At 49.6% G+C, this 25,965-nt stretch overlaps 1 protein-coding gene across 4 annotated transcripts; it reads left to right on the top strand.

Annotated features, from left to right (window-relative positions):
* Nucleotides 1-97: 97 nt before the first annotated feature.
* On the top strand, nucleotides 98-25,527 carry klc1a (kinesin light chain 1a). 4 transcript variants are annotated; one of them, XM_048975283.1, is made up of 16 exons: nucleotides 98-602; nucleotides 7,527-7,788; nucleotides 8,201-8,431; nucleotides 9,477-9,555; nucleotides 9,866-10,097; nucleotides 10,658-10,745; nucleotides 11,671-11,772; nucleotides 12,424-12,597; nucleotides 12,888-12,987; nucleotides 13,453-13,505; nucleotides 14,556-14,623; nucleotides 14,837-14,945; nucleotides 15,911-16,072; nucleotides 19,673-19,803; nucleotides 22,080-22,146; nucleotides 23,308-25,527. In XM_048975283.1, the coding sequence occupies exons 2-16, from the start codon at nucleotides 7,528-7,530 to the stop codon at nucleotides 23,371-23,373; spliced, it is 1,923 nt and encodes a 640-aa protein (XP_048831240.1). In that variant the 5' UTR covers nucleotides 98-602; nucleotide 7,527; the 3' UTR covers nucleotides 23,374-25,527. The 4 variants fall into 4 exon arrangements, with proteins under 4 accessions (XP_048831240.1, XP_048831241.1, XP_048831243.1 ...); XM_048975284.1 differs by lacking the exon at nucleotides 22,080-22,146 and having other exon boundaries at nucleotides 100-602; XM_048975286.1 differs by lacking the exons at nucleotides 19,673-19,803; nucleotides 22,080-22,146; nucleotides 23,308-25,527 and adding an exon at nucleotides 18,188-18,765 and having other exon boundaries at nucleotides 101-602; nucleotides 15,911-16,045.
* The last annotated feature ends 438 nt before the right edge of the window (nucleotides 25,528-25,965 follow it).

The raw sequence follows: 25,965 nt of genomic DNA, 5'->3' as shown, positions 1-25,965 counted from the left end.
CCTCGGCATGTTTTCCAACGTCCGCTACCCGCGGTCTCCGCCCAACCGCGGTTTATGTCACGTTAAGAGAGCTGTCGCTTTAAGGCTTGTAGGGTGACGTCATGATCAAGGAAGAGGGGGATTCTGGGGCTTGAGGCAGCGCCATTTTCGCGCAGGAAGCTGCTTCTGTCAGTCGGGTAGGGACGCGCCTCTGACTGACCGAAACCCCGTTCAAGTATCCGAAGAACACAACGCTCGACTGGCGACTTTGCCCACCCTCTGAGGCCCGACGACTATGTGAGATCCGGCGGCCGCCCTGAGCCCACCGGAGGCCGTCCCGCGGTGTCGTTCGCTCAGACGCGTTTTTCCAGACCCCCGCTATTAAGTAATCGCTTGTACAGGCGGGGACCAGGTGAGCTGAAGCCGTACTGAAGCTCGGACACCGGGGGCTTGTATCTGCCGGCGGCCTCGCCCTGCCTGCAGCTCACCCCGCCTGCAGCTCACCTCTCTAGCTTAAGAAAGAAGGCCGGCTGAGAGGTGTGCGACGAACCCACCCATCCCCCGGAATAAACCGGTGAATCGCTGCCCATAAGTAACCCGAAGACTGGATGCTAAGCGGAGCGGTAAGCCGTCAAACTAGCCCCCCCCCCCGACCACCGTCTTCGGCTTCTCTGTCCGAGCTGACTTCATCGCTAACTTTCTATTAATTCCAACACTTTGTTTATTGCAACTAATACACAGTTGTATTCCGACGAGTAGGTGAAGCATCAATTTGCTATATAATAAGCTTTCATTCGAAAAGTAATTATCAGGTAATAAGTATTAAGATCTCGAATTGGCTGCACAGACAGCCTGTTAAACATGCCCAACAGACGATTAATGAAATCCAGTCATGCTGAAGTAATGTACGATTACGATGTGCTGCAGACCTTAACGCATAATTAACCACGATAGCTGCAAACATTCCGCTCCACCGATTCAGCTGACATAACTGTGCTCTTAAACTTTGCTTTTTGAAATACCGTAACCAGGATACACACCGACTGACAGGGCGAGATAACTGCAAAGTGATTGTTTTAACGTGGGAATGTGACACGTCATATCGGTATATTAGATGTCTGTTGTTCTAGATTGTCATCGTGTGGCATCCTTTTGCACAGCACACTCGTTAGTTTTTATAACGGCCTCATTGTCTCATTGTCCCTCCACAAGGACACACGAGGTGTGTTTTGTCAGCGCGCGTGATTCATGCGATTTTTTTCGTGTCCCTCTTTTTATGTCTTCGTAAAAAGATGAATTGGCGATGAGTATTGAAATTCAGAGCGTAATCGCGGTGCGGTTTGGTCAAAGCGGGTCTGTGTGGCCCGGGATCGTGCTTGTGGCAAAGCGCACTGAGGGCCCAGTGTGTCCCCCGTCGACAGGTGGACCATCTCCGCGTTCAGCCGCAGCTGCGCCTCAGCGGTCCTCTCCAAGACCGCTGCGCTCCTGAATCTCTGCGCTCTCCCGTACCAACAAATACAGCAAGACTGCCATTTCTGTTTATCCGACTGATTTGCGATGATGGGGTCGGGGTATTCAGTTTTCTTGATACTTGTTCCTGAGTTGTAATTAGTTGATCCTGTGTGCCCAGTCAGGAAGAGAGAAGTGGAATTAGGAGAAACGAACCTTAGCATGGCTTTTGTTTCTCCTTTTCATGTTCAGCTGAAATAATAGTCTGAGTGCTTGCCTTGACTCTGCTGGTGGACTGTAGCCAGTAGTCTCTGTGGACTGTGCAACCTTGCAGCAGTGGGGAGCAAGTGTTTCGTGTTTGAGGATTTGGGGAACTTTTATGAAAGTGTCATTAAGTGACTGAACCATGGGACCACCGAGGCGAGGATGTGTGGTGTTCATGTCTACTCTGACACCTAAAAGAGGGGTGGATGACCAGGATTCAGGATGCTTTACAGTCCCTCTGGTCTCCTTGGATGAGTAGGCTGGACAATAGAAGCCCCAGCATCTGAACACTTGCACTTAATATCTAAGCACACATCTGCCTGATGCCACAGGGTGTCTGCACCCTGTAACCTGACCTTCAGGTCCCTACTGGGGTCCCTTTCCCGGCATTGCGAACAGGGGGAAGCCTGTGGTTTTTAAACAGAGGAATCTTGGCCTGATACCAATGGGGGTTACAGCCTCTCCCAGAAGACTCGGAAATGTGAACGAGAGCTGTATCTCAGTTTTGGTGTGCTACCACAGTCAATCTGCGGAATTGTCTTAGTGGCTCACATCGTGCTGGAGTCGAGGTTATAAATTACGGCACTAAACTCCTCCAGTGTAAATCGTATCATGTGGGAGATGGGAAGCTATTATCGAGCCAGCATATTTGTCCCTCGGCTGAGACTGTGGTGATGAAAGCGTTCCAGGTCACCCTGGACTTAACTAGGTTAGCTGCTTGTATACGGCACATTCTGAGCCTTCCAAGTTGGATTCTCGCACATGTGCGCTCTCTTTTGCCGTGTTCGGAGGCGTGGTGGCTGAATTGCACCCATCCTGTTTGTTCACAGTCTGCTGTTCTTCTTTTCTTCACCCTTGTTTTCTCTCTCTGTTATAGGAACTTGTACCCATCCCATCGCTTTAGCTAATGCGTAAATACCTGACCCTGTAAACTCCACCCATCGACTTGGCTTTAAACTCACCAGACCAGGTCCTCCTCCTTGTTGCCCTTCCCAGGATCCTCCCCATGAATGTGATGTTGCTGGGCATCTTGTATCACATATGAGCCGCTAATGTATATTTGTTCCGCCCGTATATTGTCTTTCCTGCACTTTCTCTTCTGCTTTTCAGAAGCACTGATGGAAAGAAGCGGTCAGTTGTATGTCACCCTTATTTCACTGTCCACTGACGTGGAGAAATGGCACATGTTTTCAGCTCCAAATGTGATTGTCTTGCTGGGGACACTTCCTCTCCTCATCGGGGTTCAGATTTCATGTTTTGGTAGCGGACCATATCGTCCAGGTTGGTTGAGGGAATCCTGCTGGCTGACTCACTCTGGCTGTCAGAGAAGAAGCGTGGGTCGTCATTCAGAATATCAAAACTGTACGGTGTTGAAGGTTAAGCTGAACATTGTGCATTCAGTGTGCTGTGTGAGAGCAGCAGGGCTGAAGCTCTGTAACATTACCTGACTGCACTCATGTTTAATTCGGTTTAGCTTCTCGGTGCTTGCATCCGAACCTGTGATCACATCCCTTGCTGTGAAGGTGCTGTCCACTCTCTGCACCTCCATTTGAAGGATGTCTTCTTGCAGAGCGGGGGGCAGTTAGCAAAGCAGAACGTGTAGGGAATCTCCGCTATTCACCTAAGCGCCGCACTCCCACGTCTGTTTTGTTGTGGTCCCTGGAGCTCTTTGGAAAATGGCATATTTACATTTCAAAGGGATGCATGAACATGGTTTGCTGCTCCTACTGGCTTCTCCGGTGCTTTTGAGATGATTCATTTTCCCTTCTAAGAGATCGGTAATCATTCATACAGGATTCTGGAAAGCTTATCTGTCCAGGACTGAGCTTGCCTGGTCTCGCACTGTAAGATAACGTGTGTGTGTGTGTGTGTGTCGGTGCCTGTGTAAGGTGGGATGGTCTGTAAACTGGCAGGCCTGCTTTTCCTGTCCTATCACATGCTTTATGATCACATGACCAAAGAATTGGGGCGTGTATATGTGTGGACAGAGGGTTTCATTTCCATACATCCAGTTCTTCAGGATCCATTGCCCGTCCACATAGTCATACCTGCCCCTTTCCCCTCTGCCAGTGCAGCTGCTGGAGTCAGATGGCTGTTGCTGTGTGGGTCACATGACCTTACCGTAGCGCATTCTTGGATGTATCTGCTGTCATTGCAGATGTCATAATGAGGCAGTTGGCTGTAATTAAATGAAAATTCTTTACTATTGCGTCAGGTGAGCTTGATGTACAAACCTTGGTTTGCCTAGTGCGTCAGCATCGCGGTGTCTCTTGGCAACCTTGCACAGCAGGAGAGAGGCAAGTTCTGGGCCGATAGCTCACGACCGCTGCACGTCCTGAGAGCATGTAAGCAGGAATAGCTGGACCTGAGAAAATCCTATGGAACACGTAGGTGTTGGTTCCCTCAAGGAACATCATGAATGTAGTGTTTGCTACGCTGGTTGCCGTCGTTGTTCTTATTTATCTGGAATGTTTTTGTTTTTAAACTACCGTTTCTCTTCTGACGCCTTCTTTTTCAAGCATTCCTTGCTCAAATGTCATGTTTACGTCACTCTGTATCCTGGCAACAGCCATCCTAAGCGTTGTCCAGCCTGTTACCTTATCGACTGTACGGACAAGATGATCTGTAGTAGGGCTGCCACTAACGACTATTTTTCTTGGATTAATCTATCAGCTATCTTTCTGTTTGGTCGATTTAATCTAAATGATTGATTTTTCCTCTGGAAAATCAAGACCGTTTAATTTTATTTTGACAACAATATCCTGTATGTTATCGTGGGGCTTTAGATAATGGACGCTGACTTTTCAACACTATATGGACATTATTTCCACCCACAATTCGATAAGCAAATTGGTTAGTTTGCCTAAGATATTAATGAGGTGCGTATTGTGACGCCCAAAAGTTAGTAATCTCTACAGTATAAATTTGGTGTGTCCTTATTGTTAAATCCACGTGCCGCAGTTTTTGTAAATCACGGAAGCGATGAGCACTGAAGTCAAGTAAGGGACAGATCATCAGCCACAACATCTTCTAAAACAGAAGATGTTGTGGATAAACAAGCTAAAGATGTTGGTGGTGTGGTGCTGCTTCTTGCTTATTAAACAAGCCCATCATGCAGAAACGCACTCAACGGCACCGTCAGTCCATGCAGAATAAGCCCAGATTTAAGCCTAAACATTTTCTCAAACACATACTCAATGTATATTCTCAGGTAGCAGGCAGACAACTTTATGGCTTTAATAATGAGCATATTTAGGAGCTACAAGGACAGAAATACTAAAAAGCTCTTCGTACTAACGATAATTGAACAATCATGAACAGACAACACTTACGTTGCTTTTGCCTATTCTGGTGGTCCATCGTCCAGAATAGCGGGTGTGCTTTTTCTGTTCAGGTACGTCGAACTTTGCACAACTTGCAAACCTCCTTTTTGTTTTGTGATAATTTGAACTACTCTCATAGTTACATAGTGATATTAAAGGAAAACATTTATGATGTATTAAATCATTTTTGAAAGCATAATGGTAATTTCATTAAAATAAAAAAACAATACATTGATGAACAGCTCGTTACAGCTCGCCTGTGCAGAAACAACCCACTGGGCAAGGATATAACGTGTAGTAATCCTGTGGAAGCATCATTCATTAGAAGGTGACAGCTTTCCTTTTAAACCCTGAGAAGGACTGAAGGAGTGGACCGTTGCTTTGAAATGCTACCCTGATTGTTAGCATTCTGCCTAATGTTAACGATGACTTGATTGTGTGTGATTTTTGCAGCAATTCCTAAAAATTACTCCAGTATGGAAGGGTTATTGTAGAGTGTAAGGGGTTTGCACATTAAAGAAACAAGGTATTGTGTTGGTGTATCACTGGAGGTGGTGTGTGGATTAGTGCGTAAGGACACTGAGCCTGTGCTCAGAAGGTCGCCGCTTTGTGTCTCATGCTCGGCAAAACAATTTCATGTTTCTGTTCTTGAGCCGGTCCCAGTTGCTTCTGGTTCCGCTCACCCTGCTGTCTCAAATGTACGTCGCTGTGGATAAAAGCATCCGCTAAAGAAGTGTAATAGACATTAAATTAAACCAGATGAAAGTCACTGGATGGTTCAGGTTCTTATTTATCTGGACTGTTCAGATCCCTTTTAAGCGTGTCTGTTTCTACCTGTCTGTACTGTAAGTTTTAAGCCCAGACGAGCCCTGTGGTGCTTTCAAACAGCGAGGCAATCTGCCAAGACAAGCCTGTCCTGGGTACAGGGGTAAATATCAAACGGACTAGAATGTTCTCTCTCTTTCACTTTTTTTTTTTTTTTTTTTTTGTGGTGCCGCCCTTCCTGCCACATGCCGAAGGTGTGTCTTTTCTGCCAGAGGCTATCCCATCATAGTGCCGTGCTCGGGTCTATGTCGTCCCAGGGCTGAATAAATCTCCCTAAGGAATACACCCAGTGGTTCCAACACTTCACATGTAGCAGAAGATGTTGCAAGGGGAACTGATCTTGTAATCATTTCGTCCGCAGTGACCAAGCTCTGAGATGATGGGTGAGCAGAAGTCATGCCAGAATCATCTACCAAGCTCATTGTTCATTGAATGAGAGTTTTCCTCAAAGCTCCTTTCCCTCTATTCTAATGAGCTTAGCCCCCATGGCCTAAAATTAGATTCCCATTTCTCTGCCCAATGGTGGGACATAAGGGACAAGGCCCTGTTGCCCTTGGCTACATGCTTCGTTCGGGAAAGCATTCATTAGGTCTTAACAGTGATGAGCCTGCAGATGGTGAGGCTACTTTTTTGTATTTGGATGGATGGTGGTAGAGAGGATTCTGGGTAGGTCCAGACCACTTATCGATTTCACATGTGTGATAAATTGCTAAGTAACAGCCATAAGCATTCTGTACAGCTACCCTTTATCGGAAAGCTCCAGTCCTGGTTTAATTTAATAGACATGCCTTAATAGCACTGGTGGGGGTGAGTGTTATAGCATTCAGGCCTTAAAATGCCTTCTGAAATGTGGCAGTATTTTGATAAGTATGCAGACCGGAAGAAAACAATTTGCAAGGAGCGACATGACGAACTTGAGGGGGTCCTTTGAAATCAGAGCACCCTTTTATTCCTGCAAGCAAATTGGTGTTGTTTTAGGGAAAGAGGTCGACCCATGTTGAGCTAAACGCACCTCAAACAAGGTTGTTGATTGCAGCATTAACCCCAGGCCATAAGCTGCCATCTAGGAAGACAGTGGAAAATACAGAAAGATATGTGACTAGTGAACAAGATCTAAACGCTTTAAGCAAAACTATGAATTGTACAATGGATGTGCAGTTTTAGATGATCGTGATGCTTTCGTGATCGATTTTTATGTGAAGGGGATTGAGAAAAAGGGACCGAGGGGCAGGTGTGATGTCTGCTTAAGCCCCAGCATTGAACCTGACTTGAAAGAGACCCTGTACAGCTTCTGCTATGATTCAGATCTGTCTCCTCAGTTTCTTTCACCGACCCCAACAATAGGGTGCTGTTGTTAACTTGCAGGTGCTGCCAGCAGAATGTACCTCATTTACGCCGAGCTGAATAAATGGTCCTGGACAGGCTTATCTAATTTCTGTTCCCTTTTTTAACCACAGATTTTCTTTGCAGTGGAAGCAGTAGCAAGGTCTGTTTCACTTTGTACAAAATATGCTTTTATGCGATTAGTTATAAAACTGACGGCGCGAACTTAATTTCTGTTGGCGACGGGATCAAGCTTCTGAGATAATTGCTGAGAAATTACCAAGCAGATGTGCTTCAGTGCCTTGTGTTAATTTAACGCTAGGAGAAAGGAGACTGAGTAGGTATTTTTCCTCTGTCCCCCAGGATGCATGAGAACATGTCAACGATGGTGTGTGTGAAGGAGGATCTGGACGAGAAGCTCTCCCAGGACGAGATCATCTCCAGGACCAAGCAGGTGATACAGGGCCTGGAGGCCCTCAAGCAGGAGCACCATTCCATCCTGGATGGCCTGCTCCAGACGCTGCGATGCCTCAAGCAGGACGAGGAGAGCAGTCTGGTGGAGGAGAAGTCGGTGATGATCCGCAAGTCCTTGGAGATGTTGGAACTGGGGCTGAGTGAGGCACAGGTGAGACCCCACCTTGGTCAGTGCCAGGGTAACACTTTCGGGATGAGCAGGGGTTCGTCAGGTTGCGCCTGGGGCCATGATATCTGGCGCCCAAGATCACCTTAAGGCAGTGTTTCCCAGGTCAGTTCCCGGGGAACCACAGACATTCCACATTTTTGCTTCCTCTCAGTTTCCCAGTGGAGAGCTGAGAGGGAACAGAAATGTGGATTGTCTGGGAGGGAGCAAAAAACATGTACCAAATGTGGGTTCTCGAGGACCGGATTGGGGAATATAGCCTTAAGGAAGAGAGGAGGGTTTAAATAGGAGCTGAGTTTGGTAGTTACGGTTCACCTCAGAAACCTGATGGTCTGGGTGGTCTCATACCCCACCCTTCACCTACTTTGTTTCTGTCGCTTGCCCCCTGACCCCCCAGGTGATGATGGCGCTGTCGGGCCACCTTAGCACAGTGGAGTCGGAGAAGCAGAAGCTGCGGGCGCAGGTGAAGCGCCTGTGCCAGGAGAACCAGTGGCTTCGTGATGAACTGGCAGGAACGCAGCAGAAGCTGCAGCGCAGCGAGCAGAGCGTAGCCCAGCTGGAGGAGGAGAAGAAGCACCTGGAGTTCATGAACCAGCTGAAGAAGTATGATGAGGACCTCTCCCCCTCGGTAAGTCCTCCTCACCCTCAGCGCCTCCCTCTCCCCCTCGGTGAGTCCTCCTCACCCTCAGCGCCTCCCTCTCCCCCTCGGTAAGTCCTCCTCACCCTCAGCGCCTCCCTCTCCCCCTCGGTGAGTCCTCCTCACCCTCCGCGCCTCCCTCTCCCCCTCGGTGAGTCCTCCTCACCCTCAGCGCCTCCCTCTCCCCCTCGGTGAGTCCTCCTCACCCTCAGCGCCTCCCTCTCCCCCTCGGTGAGTCCTCCTCACCCTCAGCGCCTCCCTCTCCCCCTCGGTAAGTTCTCCTCACCCTCAGCGCCTCCCTCTCCCCCTCGGTGAGTCCTCCTCACCCTCAGCGCCTCCCTCTCCCCCTCGGTGAGTCCTCCTCACCCTCAGCGCCTCCCTCTCCCCCTCGGTGAGTCCTCCTCACCCTCAGCGCCTCCCTCTCCCCCTCGGTGAGTCCTCCTCACCCTCAGCGCCTCCCTCTCCCCCTCGGCGAGTCCTCCTCACCCTCAGCGCCTCCCTCTCCCCCTCGGCGAGTCCTCCTCACCCTCAGCGCCTCCCTCTCCCCCTCGGCGAGTCCTCCTCACCCTCAGTCTCTCCCTCTCCCCATCGGCGAGTCCTCCTCACCCTCAGCGCCTCCCTCTCCCCCTCGGCGAGTCCTCCTCACCCTCAGCGCCTCCCTCTCCCCCTCGGCGAGTCCTCCTCACCCTCAGCGCCTCCCTCTCCCCCTCGGCGAGTCCTCCTCACCCTCAGCGCCTCCCTCTTCCCCTCGGCGAGTCCTCCTCACCCTCAGCGCCTCCCTCTTCCCCTCGGCGAGTCCTCCTCACCCTCAGCGCCTCCCTCTCCCCCTCGGTGAGTCTTCCTCACCCCCAGTCTCTCCCTCTCCCCATCAGCGAGTCCTCCTCAGAATTTTAATGTTTGTTCTTGTCTGGAATTTTTCTTGTAAAAATACGTAGGAAAGACACTTCTTAACCTGAAGACCAGTGGACTCCTTACCCTTAACACATGTCATAGATCTATACTGACTCTCCCAAACTGACTCTGCCTCCCTTCCCAGGATGAAAAAGATTCTGACTCCTCCAAGGAGAACCTGGATGACCTTTTCCCTAACGATGAGGACGAGCAGGGCCCAGGCAGTAAGTTCTGTTCTTCTTGGCATGTTCACGGTGTTCATTGCCTGATGTGTTCAGGTACCGGCTTCTACAGGTTGGCCTTCCTGCATAACCCCCCCCCACAGCTGTTTTGGAGTAATTGCTTCGGTTGTCAAACCTGTTTAGCCTGCACACTCTACTCGCATTCAGCATGCAGCCGTCTGCACCAGAAAGCATTTCTAACAGTTACAGATGATGTATTACACAGTCCCCCCCCACCCTATTTTCTATCTACTTGACAATGTTTCTGGTAGGTATGGTAACACGCCTCGCCTCTCCATGTCTCCCCCCCCAGTGCCGCAGCACAACACGGGCAGTGCCGCTGTGGCGGCCGCCCAGCAAGGCGGCTATGAGATCCCGGCACGCCTGCGCACGCTGCACAACCTGGTGATCCAGTACGCCTCGCAGGGCCGCTACGAGGTGGCCGTGCCCCTGTGCAAGCAGGCGCTGGAGGACCTGGAGAAGACCTCCGGCCACGACCACCCCGACGTGGCCACCATGCTCAACATCCTGGCGCTGGTCTACAGGTACGGCCAGGCTGCGATGAGCACATAACTGGCCCGGATTTACACAGACACATAGTTTCTGGGGGCTGGGAAGAGTGTGTGCTCTCATGGGAACCATGAATTTAAGCCAGCTGACCTTTTCCTTCCTAGTTTTAAAAACCATTGGGATCAGATCATCTATACAACTTTTATACAAAGACACGCCAGGCCGACTCGCCTCTCTTTCCTTGGAGGCGTAGATCCACCTGTATGTCCTACATTCAAAACTCCTTTGTCTGTTAAACACGTTTTGTTGTATTGCCATTCTTGTTGCTCCCTTAGGCGAAGATACTATGTCACTGATACTTTTAGGTTTTAGGTAAAGTCGAGCTAGAGGCTATTTTAGTTAATTTTATTATTATTTTTTTTTTAATCCAAGGTTAATCTTAAGTGACTGTTCATAATATTTTATAGTTATTTGTGATGTCTTTTACATTATTCATGGTTTAATATCTATATATTCCCGCCATGGAAATGGCAGCAGTTGCTGGCACAACATGACACCCCCTTCCCCGTCGGTCCTGTCCTCGTCTTTCCAACAGGGACCAGAACAAGTACAAGGAGGCCGCAAACCTGCTGAACGACGCACTGGCGATCCGGGAGAAGACCCTGGGTCGGGACCACCCAGCGGTGCGTTTCGGTGGCACAGAGGAGAATGAGAGGGCGGGAGATTTTGCAGCGTGTCTCTGTCTTTAAGAGGGGGAAATGCTGTTTATTCACAGCAAACGTTGACATGAGAACCAGGATATTGTAACTTGTCAGTCTGGTGACCTGTGTTTGATGAGGCGTGTTCCACTTAAAGCCGCTCAGCGCTACCTTGTCGACACGAGTCAGCTCTGCCGCATCAGCCGCAATTCCAGCTGCGGAAACTGTCAGCCGGGCATGTTCCGGATGCGGGGGGGGGGGGGTGGGAGAATGTCACCTCAGCTTCCCAGAAGCCACGTGATTAATATCAGTGGGCGTGGAAGAGGCGCCTCCCTCTGGGGAGTCTGGGGGGGTGCAGATGGCAATAGCCTACACCCTGTTTATAAACCACAGCTGGTCATATGTCTGATCAGAACTTTCTGGAATTATGTTTGTGTTTGAACATCATCCTGATTCAGGAAAGCCAAGTAACAGACACACAAGTGATGCATATTGGTCAGGTTAATGATAGTAGCACCATTATTTGACTGGTATATGGTGCATGCATGTGTCCCTGTCTGAATTCCATGTGCCTCCCCAGGCCTGTGGAAAGTGTAGCCACCCACACTGCTCCAGCCCCTCGCCCATGGTGTGAGGTCAGAGGTCAGGCTCTCATGCACTCCTTTTCACTGGCACACTGGGGCTTGATCGTGCGTCCAATCAGAGCAATCGCAGCCACCGCGTTGTCTCCTGTTCTATGTTTGTGCTGATTTGTCATTAATTTTAGCATGCCAAAGACTTCCTGTTTGGTTGGATGTTCACGTCTTCTGTCTCGTGTTCCAGTGAATGATGTGAGCTGGTGATTGATCTTCGGTAAGAGACTGGCCGTCTCCTCTTGTTAATCTGTGTCTATGCCCCTCCCATGCACCAGGTGGCGGCCACACTCAATAACCTGGCTGTACTGTATGGGAAGAGGGGCAAGTATAAGGAGGCGGAGCCACTGTGCAAGAGGGCCCTGGAAATCCGGGAGCAGGTGGGTCAGGCTGTGGTCACAGCACTGGATGTCCTTGTTCTGAGTTTGAGATCAAAAGCCTTGATGGTTCCCTGCCTGCTTCCCAGTCCACCTGCTGACATAACACCGTGAGTGATGGCAGTCATAGCTGAGGGGGTGTAGGGGGGGGGGGGGTTGGCCTATGGTAGGTCTCAGTCTCGCTGGCAGAGGGAGTGATCAGCACCGGTATCCTATTGAAATGTTACCAAGGCGAAGCTGGACAGCGTCTTTAAGGTTCGCCGCATGTCTCCAGTGAGCCACCCCCTCCCCCAACATATCCCCCCTGAGAATCTCCCACCACCCCCTCGGTGTTGTCAGTGTGCACAGGTTCTCTGCTCCAAAGCTAATGATCAGCCTAACAATCTCCCCCAGGCCCCACCATGACACCTACTGTTTACCACGAGTACTTTAAGCCTCAGGGTGTGTATCATTTCACCCCCCCACCCCCCCCAGAGTATATCATTTCACCCCCCACCAGACGGAAAACAGTCCTGCTGTGGATGGTAGTTGAGTGTAAAGGTCCTACTAAGGTGTACTCTTCCGCTCTGTTAGGTCTTGGTTGTGTCCTCTACAGAGGCGTTCATAGACCACCTTGGTAAAGACGAGGACTGCCTGTGTGTGTGTTGCCTCCAGGTTCTAGGTAAGGATCACCCCGACGTGGCCAAGCAGCTGAACAACCTGGCTCTGCTGTGCCAGAATCAGGGCAAGTACCAGGAGGTGGAGCATTACTACCAGCGGGCCCTGGTCATCTACCAGACCAAACTGGGACCCGACGACCCCAATGTGGCCAAGACCAAGAACAACCTGGTGAGATGTTGATCTGTGATACAGGCACTTGGGTGTGGGTTTAAGAGGTTCACAGGCAAGGGTATTTTGAAGTGGTGGGTGGGGGTCGATGTTAACCTCCCCGCCGCGATCCCGAAGACCTAGGACCATACTGAGCTCGGTGCTCTTGTATGACGTGAGTCTGGGCTGTCAGGTCTGGGAGAGCCTCATGCTGTTTTCCTTTGCTGTCTGTTGACTTGGATACATGATCTGTGGGGTCAGTTGTCCATGCGGTAAGTCCTGTTCCCCTTACCCCCCCCCCCCTCCCCCAGGCATCCTGTTACCTCAAGCAGGGGAAGTTCAAGCAGGCTGAGACGCTGTATAAGGAGATCCTCACGCGAGCCCACGAGAGAGAATTCGGCTGTGTGGACGGTGAGTGTGCCTGCCCGCGCCTGTGACATCATCTCTTTCCATTTTCTGCGCCCCTCCCCGCCTCAGACAGGAAGCGTTTATCAGTCGTTGACAGGCCTGCCGCGTCCGTATCAGGCCCCGTGTTGTACTGCCGTGTTTATGGAGGTCCCATATTCATTACTGCGGAGATTTATCGCTGCTGTGCCTGAACCCCTACCCACTAATCCGGACAGACATTAGCGAAGCATTAGCGTGACAAACGGCCAGGTGCTGGCTGTGATTCCTTCTGCCTTCGCTGGGCTTCTGCAGGCTGACCTCTCTCTGTGAAGCAAAGGTCAGGGATTGTCAGCCTGCCACAGCTGAAGCAGCCGGCGAGCTTCAGACACAATGGTGACCTTTTGGTGGGCAAAGCAGCCATGTCAGTGAGCCCCCCCCCCCCCCCCCCCCGGTATATCGTTTATCTGGCTCTCTCCCTCATTTATGTAGATATGAACAAACCGATTTGGATGCATGCAGAGGAAAGAGAGGAGCTGAGCAAGGTGAGTGATGGCCGTTTTGGTAATTTTGACTTATTGGGCTTTTTCATTGGTATTCAGGAACCAAGCTTTACCTGAGCCGTACTGCGAAGAGAGACTAGTTATGGCACGGTTCTGGTTCACTTCGGTTTTCCTCTGCCGAAGGGTCGGCTCTGTAGAGGTCACCGGGTTTGGAGAGCCACGTAAAACCGAGGAGGCGCTTATTTACTGTTTACGTGGTGTACGTCGTGATTCATTATGTGCTGATTTCTGCTAGCACGTCTGTGAGAATCACTCTTATGTTGCCATTGAGTGATGGCGCCCTTAACATTATCTCATGAAGATTTGCATGACGAATCCACTCAGCCTTCAGCCTTTCTATAGTACTTTTTAATGTAGGAGGTTGGAAATTCACAAGTTCTGAGTTATCAGGATTGCTTAAATACATCGCAATGTGCGATGCTGCTAATAATGAATAATACAGTGAATAAGTCCCTTTTCCCTTTACGTAATATATGCATATTGACGCAGGTCACCGGTTCTTTCTTGTCCCTGTGTATTTTGACCAATCAGATGGTGGTGACACAGCCGGCTCAGTTTTGTTACGGTACTAGCAGTGCCATGTCAGCATGGGTACAGGTCTGGTACAGCTTGCATACGGGGAAACTGACAGCATGGGTGTGGGTCAGTGTACGGCTCGGTTCCTGGTGGCAGTGGAAAAGCACCGTTAGTGTCCTGTTAAAAGCAATTGCCTGTGCCCATACCCACTGCCTCAGCACTGGGCTCTGCAATGCCGCCGATCCCCAGGGCCCTGGAGGCCCTTACGCAGCACTAAAACTGGCCGTGGTGTGTGGTCTGTTTAAGAGGAAATGCAGCCTGGTTGGGTGTTCAGCGGTTGCTCTTACAGCTCTTCCTCTTCTGTCACCTTTTGCTTTCCATATTCAAATCTCACGAGCTCTTGGTGACGGCTTAGTCTGCTCGCTCTGCTCGACATGAAACCAGCGCAGATCACCGACTGCTGGAACAATGAACAGTCCTGCTTTGAGTGACATGTGCCCCCCCCCCCTCCCCCAGGGAAAGCAGAAAGACGGGTCGCCCTTTGGGGAGTATGGAGGCTGGTACAAAGCTTGCAAAGTGGACAGGTCAGTACCTGGCGGGTGGGAAGGTGCCACGGCTTTTCAGTGATGAGTCGTCCTACCGGACGCAGTATTTACACTTCGTGGGGCTCATGAACCACTTAATGACTGTAATTACTCTTAATGAATTCATCATGATTCTCATGAAGTACATTAAGGTACTTCCAGCACAGCCCACTTTTAATTTCACTTTTACCGTTATTCCTCGCCGCCCCCCAGCCCCACCGTGACGACCACGCTGAAGAACTTGGGTGCCCTCTACAGGCGGCAGGGCAAGTTTGAAGCGGCAGAGACCCTGGAGGAGGCAGCAATGCGCTCGCGAAAGCAGGCGAGTTTCCGCGCAGTACTCGCGGCCAGCCTCTGGGGGGCGACGTGCGCGTCTGAAGCGGGGTGGGCCGGGTAAATGACGTTCTGTTCATTAGCAGTCAGGTGTCGGATCTTAAAGACCAGGGCAGTGGGTGGCTAAAGGATCGAGCACGTGTTTCTTTGTATGTTTCCTGTCTGATGTTACTGATAAAACCTTCTATTAAGCATCTGAATGTATATAGACCAGCATGCTGGGATGTGGACTGGCGTCTAATCCCAGACTGTTTATGCAGTTCTCAGGTGGCAGAAGGAAGAAATGCATAAACACATTTAACTCGGCCTACCGTTCTGTTAGACGCAGGACACTGACCTGCGTGTAATCCCCCCCCCCCCCCCCCCATTTGTTTCAGATTTTAGCCGAGCTGGTCTAAATCGTTTGTGTCGCGTTATCAAATTTCCGTTTGAAGGTGATATTTGTTTGTGATGCTCCGTACCGCTATAAATTACCATTTTTCTCCTTTCACCCCAAAACCCATTTACCACACCAGTGATGTGCACAGACTTTGAGCACATGCCCGCCCCTCTAAATCAGGGGGGCGTGGCAATACATTTTACATGAAACCTGCAACGGCATACATGATTATGTAATGGTATAAGTAAAGAAGTATAACTCGGTAACAGAACATTTTACACAGCACAAACGATTGAGACTGTTTTGGTCCAAATTGGATGCAAATGGGGTGCCAACTCCATTGTGGTGACATCACCATATAAATATACCTCAGATGAAATTGGTGCAAACGAAAATTTTAACGGCAGCAACCATTAAGACCGGTTTGGTTAAAATCCGAAACATATGGACTGTCAAATCGCCACCTGGTGGCCCCTAAGAGAACTGCGTTTCTGTTCGCCTTTGACTACAGTAGGAGTTGGTGTGGAGCTGCTGTTTTTAACACAGATTATCTGTTTGTGCATGCGTGTGCATAGGGCCTGGACACGGCACACAAGCAGCGTGTGGCGGAGGTCCTGGGTGACCCTGAGGCTCGCGAGAAACAGCACAGCCGCGAGAGTCTCAACTCCGATGTGGTCAAGTATGAAAGTGGCCCAGACGGGGGCGAGGAAGTGAGTATGAGCGTGGAATGGAACGGGGTAAGTACAGTACACAGGCAGCACTGGGTGGAGGGGCGTGTGTGTGTGTGCAAAGAGGGCGTGACTTGCTCTTACACCTGCCAGTTAGATGAGGGCAGGTACCTGAGGTCATCCAGGACCTGCTGTTTGCAGATTAGCATTAAGGCCCAGGCCTTTTCCACACTTAGTCATTCCTTAGTTACTTCTGGCTATTTAGGATTTATCTGTGTTTAACTGTGGCTCCTGTCAGGGAAGATGGTGGGTGGGAAGCAAATTTTTAATAAAGGGCTACTGAGAAGTAACAGCTTGTCGATGGAGCACCTGGACTACCATCAGGTCTCTTAAGATGCTGACTGGGGTGGTCGACCCACGTGAATAAGTATATAACATTCAGCTTGACGTCTAGCTAGCCGACTTGTGCATAATCGCTACAGCAATGCAGCCACGAGCTGCAGTAGCGCAGTGTTTCTCAACCCGGTCCTTGTGGACCCTCAGACGGTCCACATTTTTGATCCCACCCTGCTTCTTATCAGGAGTTGTGAGGGAGCAAAAATGTGGACCATCCGCCGTTCCTGGTCTGTACTCAGCGGCCTCTATGCTGATTGACTGTCCCGGTCAAAGCTTGTTGTGTTCTTGCTGCCCACTAACATAGCCCTGAAATAATCCCTCCGATGGCTGTGCTAAGCGGAGTCCACGTTTCCCTGTTAGCTGCTGATGAGGATCTGTGGGCAGCTCCTGAATGAGGTGTTCCTCAGGGCAGTCTCTCCAGCTTCTGGAGACCCGCGCCTTCAGTTGTGCGCGGCTGTGGTCTTTAGTGCTGTCATCTGCCGCAGCCTTTGTCCCGAGTCAGTTTTCTGCTCATTAAGTCTGTCCCTTTTGTCAAAGCCGTTAAGAACTTCTCTCTGTCTGTGGCCGTCAGAACCTTCCTGTCTCTGTAGCGGCAAGGCAACCAATCCAGCAATTCCCAGGGGAGACTCTGCCCTCTGACCCGAGACCCCACACACCGTCACATGCGTGGGCGCTGCGTACTGTACGCCGTTGGATGTCTCTCTGCAGCATTTTTCAGCGCATGTTCCGAACGGCCAGCTTGCCTTGCGCTCTTTCCCAGTGGCCTTGGTGTCCTTCAAAGGAAAGCTCCATCCAAGACCTCAATGCCCCACCCAGCCCACATCCGGGCTGCTCCAACTTATTGACTTTTAATGACGCACGTTGTCAAAGGCAGACGTGTATCAGGTGTCGCCTGTTTCTCCATCAGGACAGCTGGGCTTTGGCTGTAGTGCCGGCCTGATGGCACAGCAACCATCAGTAATTAAGATCTTGCCTGGAGCTTTCCTTCAGATGGAGATGCGATGAAGCCTGCATGCTTGCTCTGTCACCTTTCGTTTTTTTTTTCCTCATCTCTTGCTCTCCCTCTTCCCGTCCAGTCAGTGGCACACATACGCTGGAGATGTTAAGGGTTTACTGGACTCTGTTGGGTTTACTGCTGACCTCTTGTTGATGAAATGATGCTTCATTGGCCTTTTGCAGAAACATGGTTACATTAGAATGCTTTACTCCCCCCCATATGTTCCCCTTTCTCTCCTTTTCACTCTTACATAGGTGAGTGAAGCTTGGGGTCCATATGCAGGGTCAGCCATTTATACAAGGCCTAATCCACTAGGCCACCGTCAGGGCCGGAGCCCCTTGTGTGACAATGCCAAACAGGCAGAAAATAAACTGGTTTAGCGAGGCGGCACATGTGGCCCCAACTCGGCTGGGCCTTTAGCCGATAGCATGACTCTGAGCAGACCCTAAGACTACATTTCCCAGCTCCATGGAGCCATCGGCGCCGTGGCACTGACAGGAAGTGCGAGGGCAGGGTTAGCAGGTCTGCCGAGCGGCCGTTCACCATCCGCGTCGGCTGCAGATCCTGCTTATTTTACCCTTCTGCTCCTCCCCTACTCCATTCCATCGTACTTTTGCAGATTGTAAAAATAGTCTGTACCCCTTGTGGTGGTTTGTGCTTTCGAGTGATCCTGCTGGTTGACTTGCTTTTCTCCTTGTGTGTGTATCTCCTTCTCTCTCTCTCTCTCTCTCTCTCTCTCTCTCTCCTTCTCTCTCTCTCTCTCTTTCTCTCTGTCCCTGTCTGGCTGGCAGGCCTAGGTCCAGATGCTTCTTTCCGCGACTAACTCGTCCTCTCTGACGGACGCTCTGCGACCCTCCATCTTCATGACGCCCTCTCTCTGTCTCCAGCTTTGAATCGCCTCTTATTGGGACTCGCCATCTCGCCAAGCCCCCTCCGTTCAGCGTGATTCAGATACCCCCCCCCGATACCCCATTGAGCAGGGAGAGGCCCCAGGCCGTCCCTGTACTGTTGTCATGGCTGGGGGGGTGTGTGGTCTGCGGCTTCTGCTTCTTGCTCCCACGTTCTCCTGACTCCCCTGGCATGATCGTGAGCTTGCAGAGAAAACAATCCTTGGCTAATTGTGCTCTCTCCTGTCAGTCATTCGATTCCCTACCTTTTCACCGTCGACCAAACCCAGACGTTAGTGCAGAGTCCGGCGCAGACGTGGGCGTGGTGTGGCGGGAGGGCTGAGGGCGTGATCGTTGCTCCTGACCTTCGGAGAAGCCAGACAAGCCGCCTTCCTGTTCTGCTCCTACTAATTTCTTCAGTGTTGTGCTTTTTGGTGTACTTGTCTTCTAATAAACTTCTAATAAAACTCACTCTTTACTCACCCCTCCGTGCCTGTTGTCTCTTTGTGTGCTTTTCTTTCCTGTGACGTGTATAAGCTTCTGTGCTTGCCACCTCCTGCATTCCTCCTCCGCCACAACCCTCCAGAATAGGGACTTGCACTCATCAGAGTCCATCAGAGAGGCTGTGCTGAACTCTCCTCCCATTTTTGAACACGCCCGGTTTCTTGGAAGATGGCTGGAGATAGGGCTGGGATGCGTATCTGGGTTTTCGGAATGTCTCGACAACGAAAACGCTGCATGTGATAAGTCCCCTGTCCATGTCACACAGTTCGAAAAAGCACTGCGCTTATGGGGCGGTAAGTTGGGTCAGATGTGGTTAAGAAGATCATCTTGGCCCTTTTGTGTCCTGGGATTTCACCACATAATCGTCCACCAAGCGACGAGCTTCCAGGCTAACCCTGTGGGCGGGATTTATGATGTGGCTTGTAAAGAGTTGTTGTGAAGCTGTGGTGATGTCTCTCTCTGGGGTGTTACTGCTGCAGTACGCTGCAGTTTGGCAGGGTCTGGTGGGGGTGGGGGGGGTGCGGAACTGATCTGCAAAATCGGTCACAATCAGACTTAAAAAACATGTGAATTCCATCTTCTGAACTGCTGTGAGTGTCTTCATGGAGTGAATGAGGTCTGAGAGTATGGGGGTCAGAAAAGTGTGAAATGCAGTGAAATAAATGAAAGGGAAACCAGGCAGAAGAAGGGGACAGCTCCTTGGTGGGGGGGGGGGGGGCGATCTCGGCCGGATAAATGCTCTCAAACAGCCCAGTAGGAGTCGCGGCACCACCTTCCTGGACGAGACCAGTAGCGGGCAGATTGCCTGAAAGTGCAATGTGTGCGTGTCTGTGTGTGTTTGGGGGAGGGCATGTGCGAGGATAACCCCTCCCCCTCTCTCGGCAGGACGGCTCCGGCTCCCTGAAACGCAGCGGCTCCTTCAGCAAGCTTCGGGCCTCTCTGCGGCGCAGCAGCGAGAAGCTGGTGCGCAAGCTGAAGGGCGGCGGTTCGCGGGACAGCGAGCCCAAGAACCCTGGGTAACTAATACCCCCACCCCACCCTGTGCCATCCTGCCCTGCCCGTGCCCCTTGCCTGCTCCACCAGCTCCGTCAAGAGGGCCCCTGCTATCGCCTGCTGGGATTAGTGCTGCTACTTCGATACATGAACGCTGGTGGGGTTTGGGCTGTGAGGACTGAGTGCTCTGGGGGACAGGGGGTGAGGCAGAGGTCCCCCCCCCAGTCTCCAGACCATGCTTGACACCCTTCTGGAGCCTCCCGGAAACCGCGGATTCCTGGCTCTGCGCCCCAATGTTTGATCGCTTTCTGATGGTGACTCTCTCTCCAGAACCCAGGATGCCAATAAAAAGAAATTGGGCACCTGAGGTTGGGCATCTAGAGCCCCTTGGGCGTGGCGTGCCCTGGCTTCACGTCACAGCCAACAAATGCCACTTTTCTCAGGTCAGGTTGTTCGGGGGTGCGGGGGGAGGGTCATTCAGCACTCATCATCAAAATGCGCCCCTCACCTCACATGTCAACAATGGCCCATTTGGATGATATCATGCCCCCCCCCGGCCTCCTTACTGGTAGCAGTAACAGCTTCCATGACCTGCTGCCTCAGGTCCTTGTCGGTTCCTAGGTGTCAGTCGCTGAGTCTTACTGTGATTGGCCAGCATGTTTGAGCTGCCCACTGGACTGTCTGCCAGCACGGCCTGTCAGTTCCATGGTTGGTTTGTGATGATGTCACCCTGAATGAAATCCCCGCCTCCCCTCCCCAAATTTTGTGTCTATGAGGACTGACCTACTGACCTCAACCACTAACCGATGAAATTTTAAAGTTGCTTTCCCATCCATGGTTCTGGAGAACGAATGTGTGTGAAGGTTTACATTTTGACGAGTCTCTTGGTTAAGAGGCCGGACTGGGCTGTTTACAAAGCGTGCTATAGATCGTCATGCTACTTAGTCCCCTGGAATCGTTTTTTCTCATAGAACACAGCACAAAATACTCTGAATCAAGCTGCTTTTGGCTTCATTGATCTAGGCCTATGAATTGTACTGTAATCAGATCAGAAACAGTCCCACAGCACAGTCACGCCTAATTTAATGAAAGAGCTGGAAGCTCAAAGTAGGTTCTGCTTTGGTGCTTCGATGTGGGTAACGCCTCTATCTCTCTATGAGTCGTGGGCCTGTCTGCTGATTGGGGCTGCCAACAGTGGTCCCCATGGCAATGCCTGGGTCATTGGTGTCCTCACTCTTCCATTGGCATTTCCCGGTCGATGGTGAGGGCCTTGGGGGTATGTGTGGCTGGGGTCCAGTTTGCCCTCTGCTCTGCCACCCACAGCTGTTTCCCCTTTGATCTCTGAGCAGCCCTGCAGCACACAGGCTCCATTTCAGCTGCCTGTTTTTGTTTGTTTCTCTGCCTTGATATTACTTTATATTTCATTTTTTTCTTTGGTTTGTACATTTTGATTTTAAGAACCTGTTTCCTTTTTTGTTCCTGTTGCATGAGTGTGTGCGAGAGCTGTATCTGGCCTGCATGGGTGTCTTTTATTTTGAAATCTCTGTGCCGCGTTGTTATTTAACGTGAATAAACTTTTTAAATAAATGCGACCACTTCTGCATGCCTTCTACACCCCCAATGTCGTATGTGTCCTGTGCTGTGTCATCATGCCTCAGTGGAGCCCCCCTGCTGGCTGAATAGGCAGCACTGACCATCTTGCAGTATAGCTGAAGTCAGTCGCAGGTTGTTACGGTGATGTATACTAACCTGATCTGTACCAGTGCTCTGTCATCCCCATCATCTCAGCCTGATATAATGTGTGTGAGGGGGGTCAGGTGACCCAGCTGTACCAGGAGCAGCTGTCTGGAGGGAAGGGGCTGCAGTAGGATAAACAAACACTGGATAGTTGTGGGGTGGTGGGTGGGCGTATTATTCCAAAGACCTTTTCTTGCATTTTAACACAGAGGCTTTGTGTAGTAAGTAGCAGTGGCCTTGTCGACCAGTGTGGATACTGGCGTGTCACTGTACATACAATCTGGGACGTCAGTGCCACTGCAATGTTAACCCCTGAGTTCCCCAGGGTCCTCGACTCATTTTAGAAGAACTTACAGTTCTTACAGTTACTATAATTAATGGCTGCCGAGCGATGGGCTTTGCTATTAGGACAGGATGTCCTGGCAAACTAACTTTGTGAATCGTAACTGCCCTGCACACGCATGCCCACCTGTGCAGCATCCCCGCAGTGACTGCGTGCCCCACCCCCCTCTCTCACTGACTTGTCCTTGCATGTATCGCCCCCCCAACCCCCCGGATGCAGCATGAAGCGTGCCAGCTCGCTGGGTGTTCTAAACGCACTGGACCAGGCGGCCGGGGAAACCATCCAAGTAAGGAGCCTGTGATTCTCTGTCCTCTTGCTTGACACCTCCCCCCTTTAGATGCCATCTGTAGGTTCAAGATCATTGGGACAATCTACAAGGGAGGGGACTGTATCTAGGTCTGAGATCATAGGGCCATTGGGTCTCTCTTAGGAGTAAAAATGACCTACCCACCCCCCATCCCAACTGAGGAAAAGGAAGCTGGATTTGCATGAATGAATGATTATACAGGCTTGTAACATTTTGATTTATTTAATTGAGATTCTATGGACATTTCTTTCTTAACTGAAGGTGGGATGGTGTAAATCATAAGCAGAAATTGTCCCAGTGTTCTCCAGGGCTGGTCCACAAGAGAAATGTGTGAAGAAAACACCCACGGTTCCCTAGCTTTAGATCCAACGTCAGGTGTAGTCTAGGTTCTGGGGTGGGCCTCCTCATCCGCTGACGTAACATCACTAACACCCTCGCTGCAATGCCTTGTCCTCCATGCACACCAGAGGCCTGCGTACTAACAACGGCTGTGTAACATCGACATGGTCTGCAGGCTAATGTCAAATCATGCTCTGCTCACTGACAGTTGAAATTTTTTATTTTTTTTCCTTCTCCATAATGGAAGCTGTTCACCCTTAATCTTGGACGACCTCCCTGACAGGCGACACTGAGCTTAAACTATAGCAGCCAGACGTTCGTCTTTTCGGGGCCGTGTCTGTAGCTGATGGGAGTGACGGAATGACATTCCCGCCTGAGATCAGTAGACAATAAAATGCAATGGTGTCTGCAATTAGCAACACATTCTGCCATGATTTGTCAGTAATAAAAATGATCCAATAATATAACTAATTAGGACATAAACTCACCGCGTCACTCGATGCCTATTGTAGCAGTTGAATGAAAACAACCCTCGTGCTGCATTTTTCCTTAAAGACCAGTGTACTTTGACCCTGGCCCACAATTGGCTAGTGTCACCTTGTCATTTCTGGATGGCGGTAACAGTCCCCTTAGGGTGGATCATTGGCTGAGTAGAATTCATTCATGTAACAGTGGAATTTCAGCTATTCTAGAATCAAATGACACATTGCTGTAACTTTAATAAATCGCTTGTAATGACAGTGATTTACATGTGTAAGTTATCTGGTTACCCTTGCTGACTACTTGCCTTTCCCTCCACAGGAACGAAATAATCGTCTGAGGAAAAACCGAGACCTGAGTGCCAGCCACACGGATCTGGCGCACTGACGGTCTTGTCGGGAAGACCCCCCCCCCCTTTCTGAGCAGACGGTAGCCCACGGTCTCCCAGTGTCCCTGCCCCACAGGCAGTCCTGTTTTCCTGCGACTGAACATATACGCTCTCTGTCCGCTCGATCTCTGCCGACTTTAAGTCTCACCGCCATCTTGTCGCTGGTTTTTCTGGATGGGAGCAGAGGATTATCCACCTTCACAATGAAGTGCGTAGGACTGTAAGTGGGCGCACTTCTGAGGAGCATCACCAGGGGGCGATGTGGTATTTTAATTTTAGGTTGGGTTTTCATGTAAATAGGGGGTTTCTGTCATTGATCATGTTTAAACTGTTGTTACCATTCATCTTGATTATTAAATGTAACCTTTCATCTCCTGGGTGAGTGGTCACAGGGTGCTATATTGCTGCCCTCATCACTGACTCCAAGGTCTCACTTCACTGGCTGTTTTCAGTACTGACAAGATCTTTTGGAAAGGCGTCTGTTTACATTTGGTTATAGAACCTATGATTTCTGATGGGGCGGGCTGGGGGGGGCTGCATTTTTGGGATTTTAAAAGCCTTGAAATTTTCACAGGGGCTTAAAAACTGCATCGCTGCAAGATGGATACTTAGCTGTAGATAAAAGAGCTTTGACAAGTCAGACTGCAGATCTGTCTGTCTCTCAGGATTCAAACGAAAAGTAAAGAGCGGTTTTATTACAGTTTATATAAATCTTTGATGTGCACTTAACTGAAAACGATTAAATTTATGCCTGTTACACTCTTCAAAAAAGGGACTTAATCCCTTTATATATTAGCTTAGATTTTTTTTATATCAGCTGCTGATTAGTAATGATAAATTTTACTGGTTTGTCTAGAAAAGCATTAGGGTTAAAGCTGCCTATGGACTGTACATGTTTACAGTCCATTTAAAATACAAATGTTACTTTATAAAGAAGAGGTTTGGTTTTGTTCATGCATTAAAAATTGTTTACCAGATTCCACCATCTTACTTAGAAACTAGTGGTCTCTCTATTTTTGGCCCCAAGGAGGAAAAAAAATGTATGAATGTGGGAATAAGGCATGGTGGCTCTGAATATCTAAGAGGTCTGTCTCCACATGGTGGAAGCATCTGGATTTTAAGTGCTTGTACTCCTAATGGGGTAGAAGAAAGCAAGCTGGCTGAAAGGCAGTGATGAATTCACCATTAAGTCAGACATCTCATTAGGAATGCGGACCAGAGTGTCCTGCTAGCCTTTGTCAGACTGCCCAGAGAGCCAAAACAGCCTGACACGCGGGAGTGAAAAGTAACAGGAAGTGGAAAGAAAACGTCGACCGTTTTTGATTGAAAAAGTGTTGGCAAGGAGCAGAGAATAATCAAACTGCAAATCCACCCATCCTTTGTTGAGCCTAGGACCTCTCAAAGGAAGAAGGGTCTGAGGCAGGGCGAACCCTGGACGGGACGTCTTGTCTATCGCAGGTCAAACTGTAGATGTCCTTCACAAAATCTGGAACTATGCTGAAACTGTTGACGTTAACAGGAAGCTGACAGGAAATGTGCAGGATGTGCTGCTCTATGTCGCTGGTGGTTAGGGTGAAGAAAATAAGACGGGCGCTGTTAGCGTGTCTATTTCATGTACTCCATTTCGGCTTTACCCCTTTGCACAGGACGTATAGAACGTCACATACACATTTGTTACCAGTGACACTCTGTCCAAGTCGCTACAGTGTGACTTTAGAAATCCATTGTCTTCATTGTATTCAAACTACCTGTAAATGACTGTACTGATAAAAAAAAATAAGCCAGTAACATAAAAATAAGCCAGTAACATTAGTTTGTATTAACATACCACGTGCATTGTTTTCCCTGCTTTGAAGTTGTTGTTTGTGGAAGAACTGAATGTAAAATATCACTTGCAACAGGGAAATGCCTGTAGACTGTTGATCAGTTTGTGTTATGATCATGACATTTTAAATTATTTTATTCTATATTCTTAAGGTTCATGTGGTGGTGGAATATTTTCAGTCTGAAACCATGTATGGATACAAATATGAAGAATCACTGTACGAATTATGTACTGTTCGTATTAGAGGTAAAGTGTCCCATTTCCATTTACTTCTGTCTTACTGGCCATTTAAAGTGTTTAAAATACATGTGTTCCCTCCATCTTAGAAGTGTCTGTTGCTTGATGGGATCTTTTATTCATGAATGCTCATCTATGTTTTTCAGTCAAAGGGTTATTCACGAACACCAGACAACTGGTGCGGCATCTACACTCTCAGAGAAAAGGATAAAAATTTGTACCTTTGCGTGTCACTGATGCTGTACCCTTGTAATTGTACCTTTTAAGGTACAGAAATGGATTTTGAGGAACATCCCAAAGGTACAAATAGCTTTCATGTACCATCAATGGTACAGAAATGTTCCTCAGAGTCCAGTTCTGTACCTTAAAAGGCACAATTACCTACAACTAAGGGTACAACTAACAGACCCTTGAGGGTACAGCCCCAGTGACAAGCAAAGGTACAAATTTTTATCCTTTTTTTCTGAGAGTGTATTGACTATTTATGCCTTTCCCTTGGTGACTTTGGTGGCAGGGAATTTCATATAGG

This window comes from Brienomyrus brachyistius, chromosome 14 (genome assembly GCF_023856365.1).
Source record: "Brienomyrus brachyistius isolate T26 chromosome 14, BBRACH_0.4, whole genome shotgun sequence".
In the NCBI taxonomy this organism is placed as follows: Eukaryota; Metazoa; Chordata; class Actinopteri; order Osteoglossiformes; family Mormyridae; genus Brienomyrus; species Brienomyrus brachyistius.
Note: the sequence above shows the minus strand (reverse complement) of the source record. Positions and strands in the feature narration are given on the sequence as shown.

Excerpts from the sequence above, each read along its gene's own strand:
- klc1a (XM_048975283.1), top strand. The coding sequence starts at position 7,528 with ATGCATGAGAACATGTCAACGATGGTGTGTGTGAAGGAGGATCTGGAC. Across the intron at positions 9,556-9,865 it reads GGACGAGCAGGGCCCAGGCA|TGCCGCAGCACAACACGGGC; the intron begins GTAAGTTCTGTT and ends CTCCCCCCCCAG. Across the intron at positions 10,098-10,657 it reads ATCCTGGCGCTGGTCTACAG|GGACCAGAACAAGTACAAGG; the intron begins GTACGGCCAGGC and ends TCTTTCCAACAG.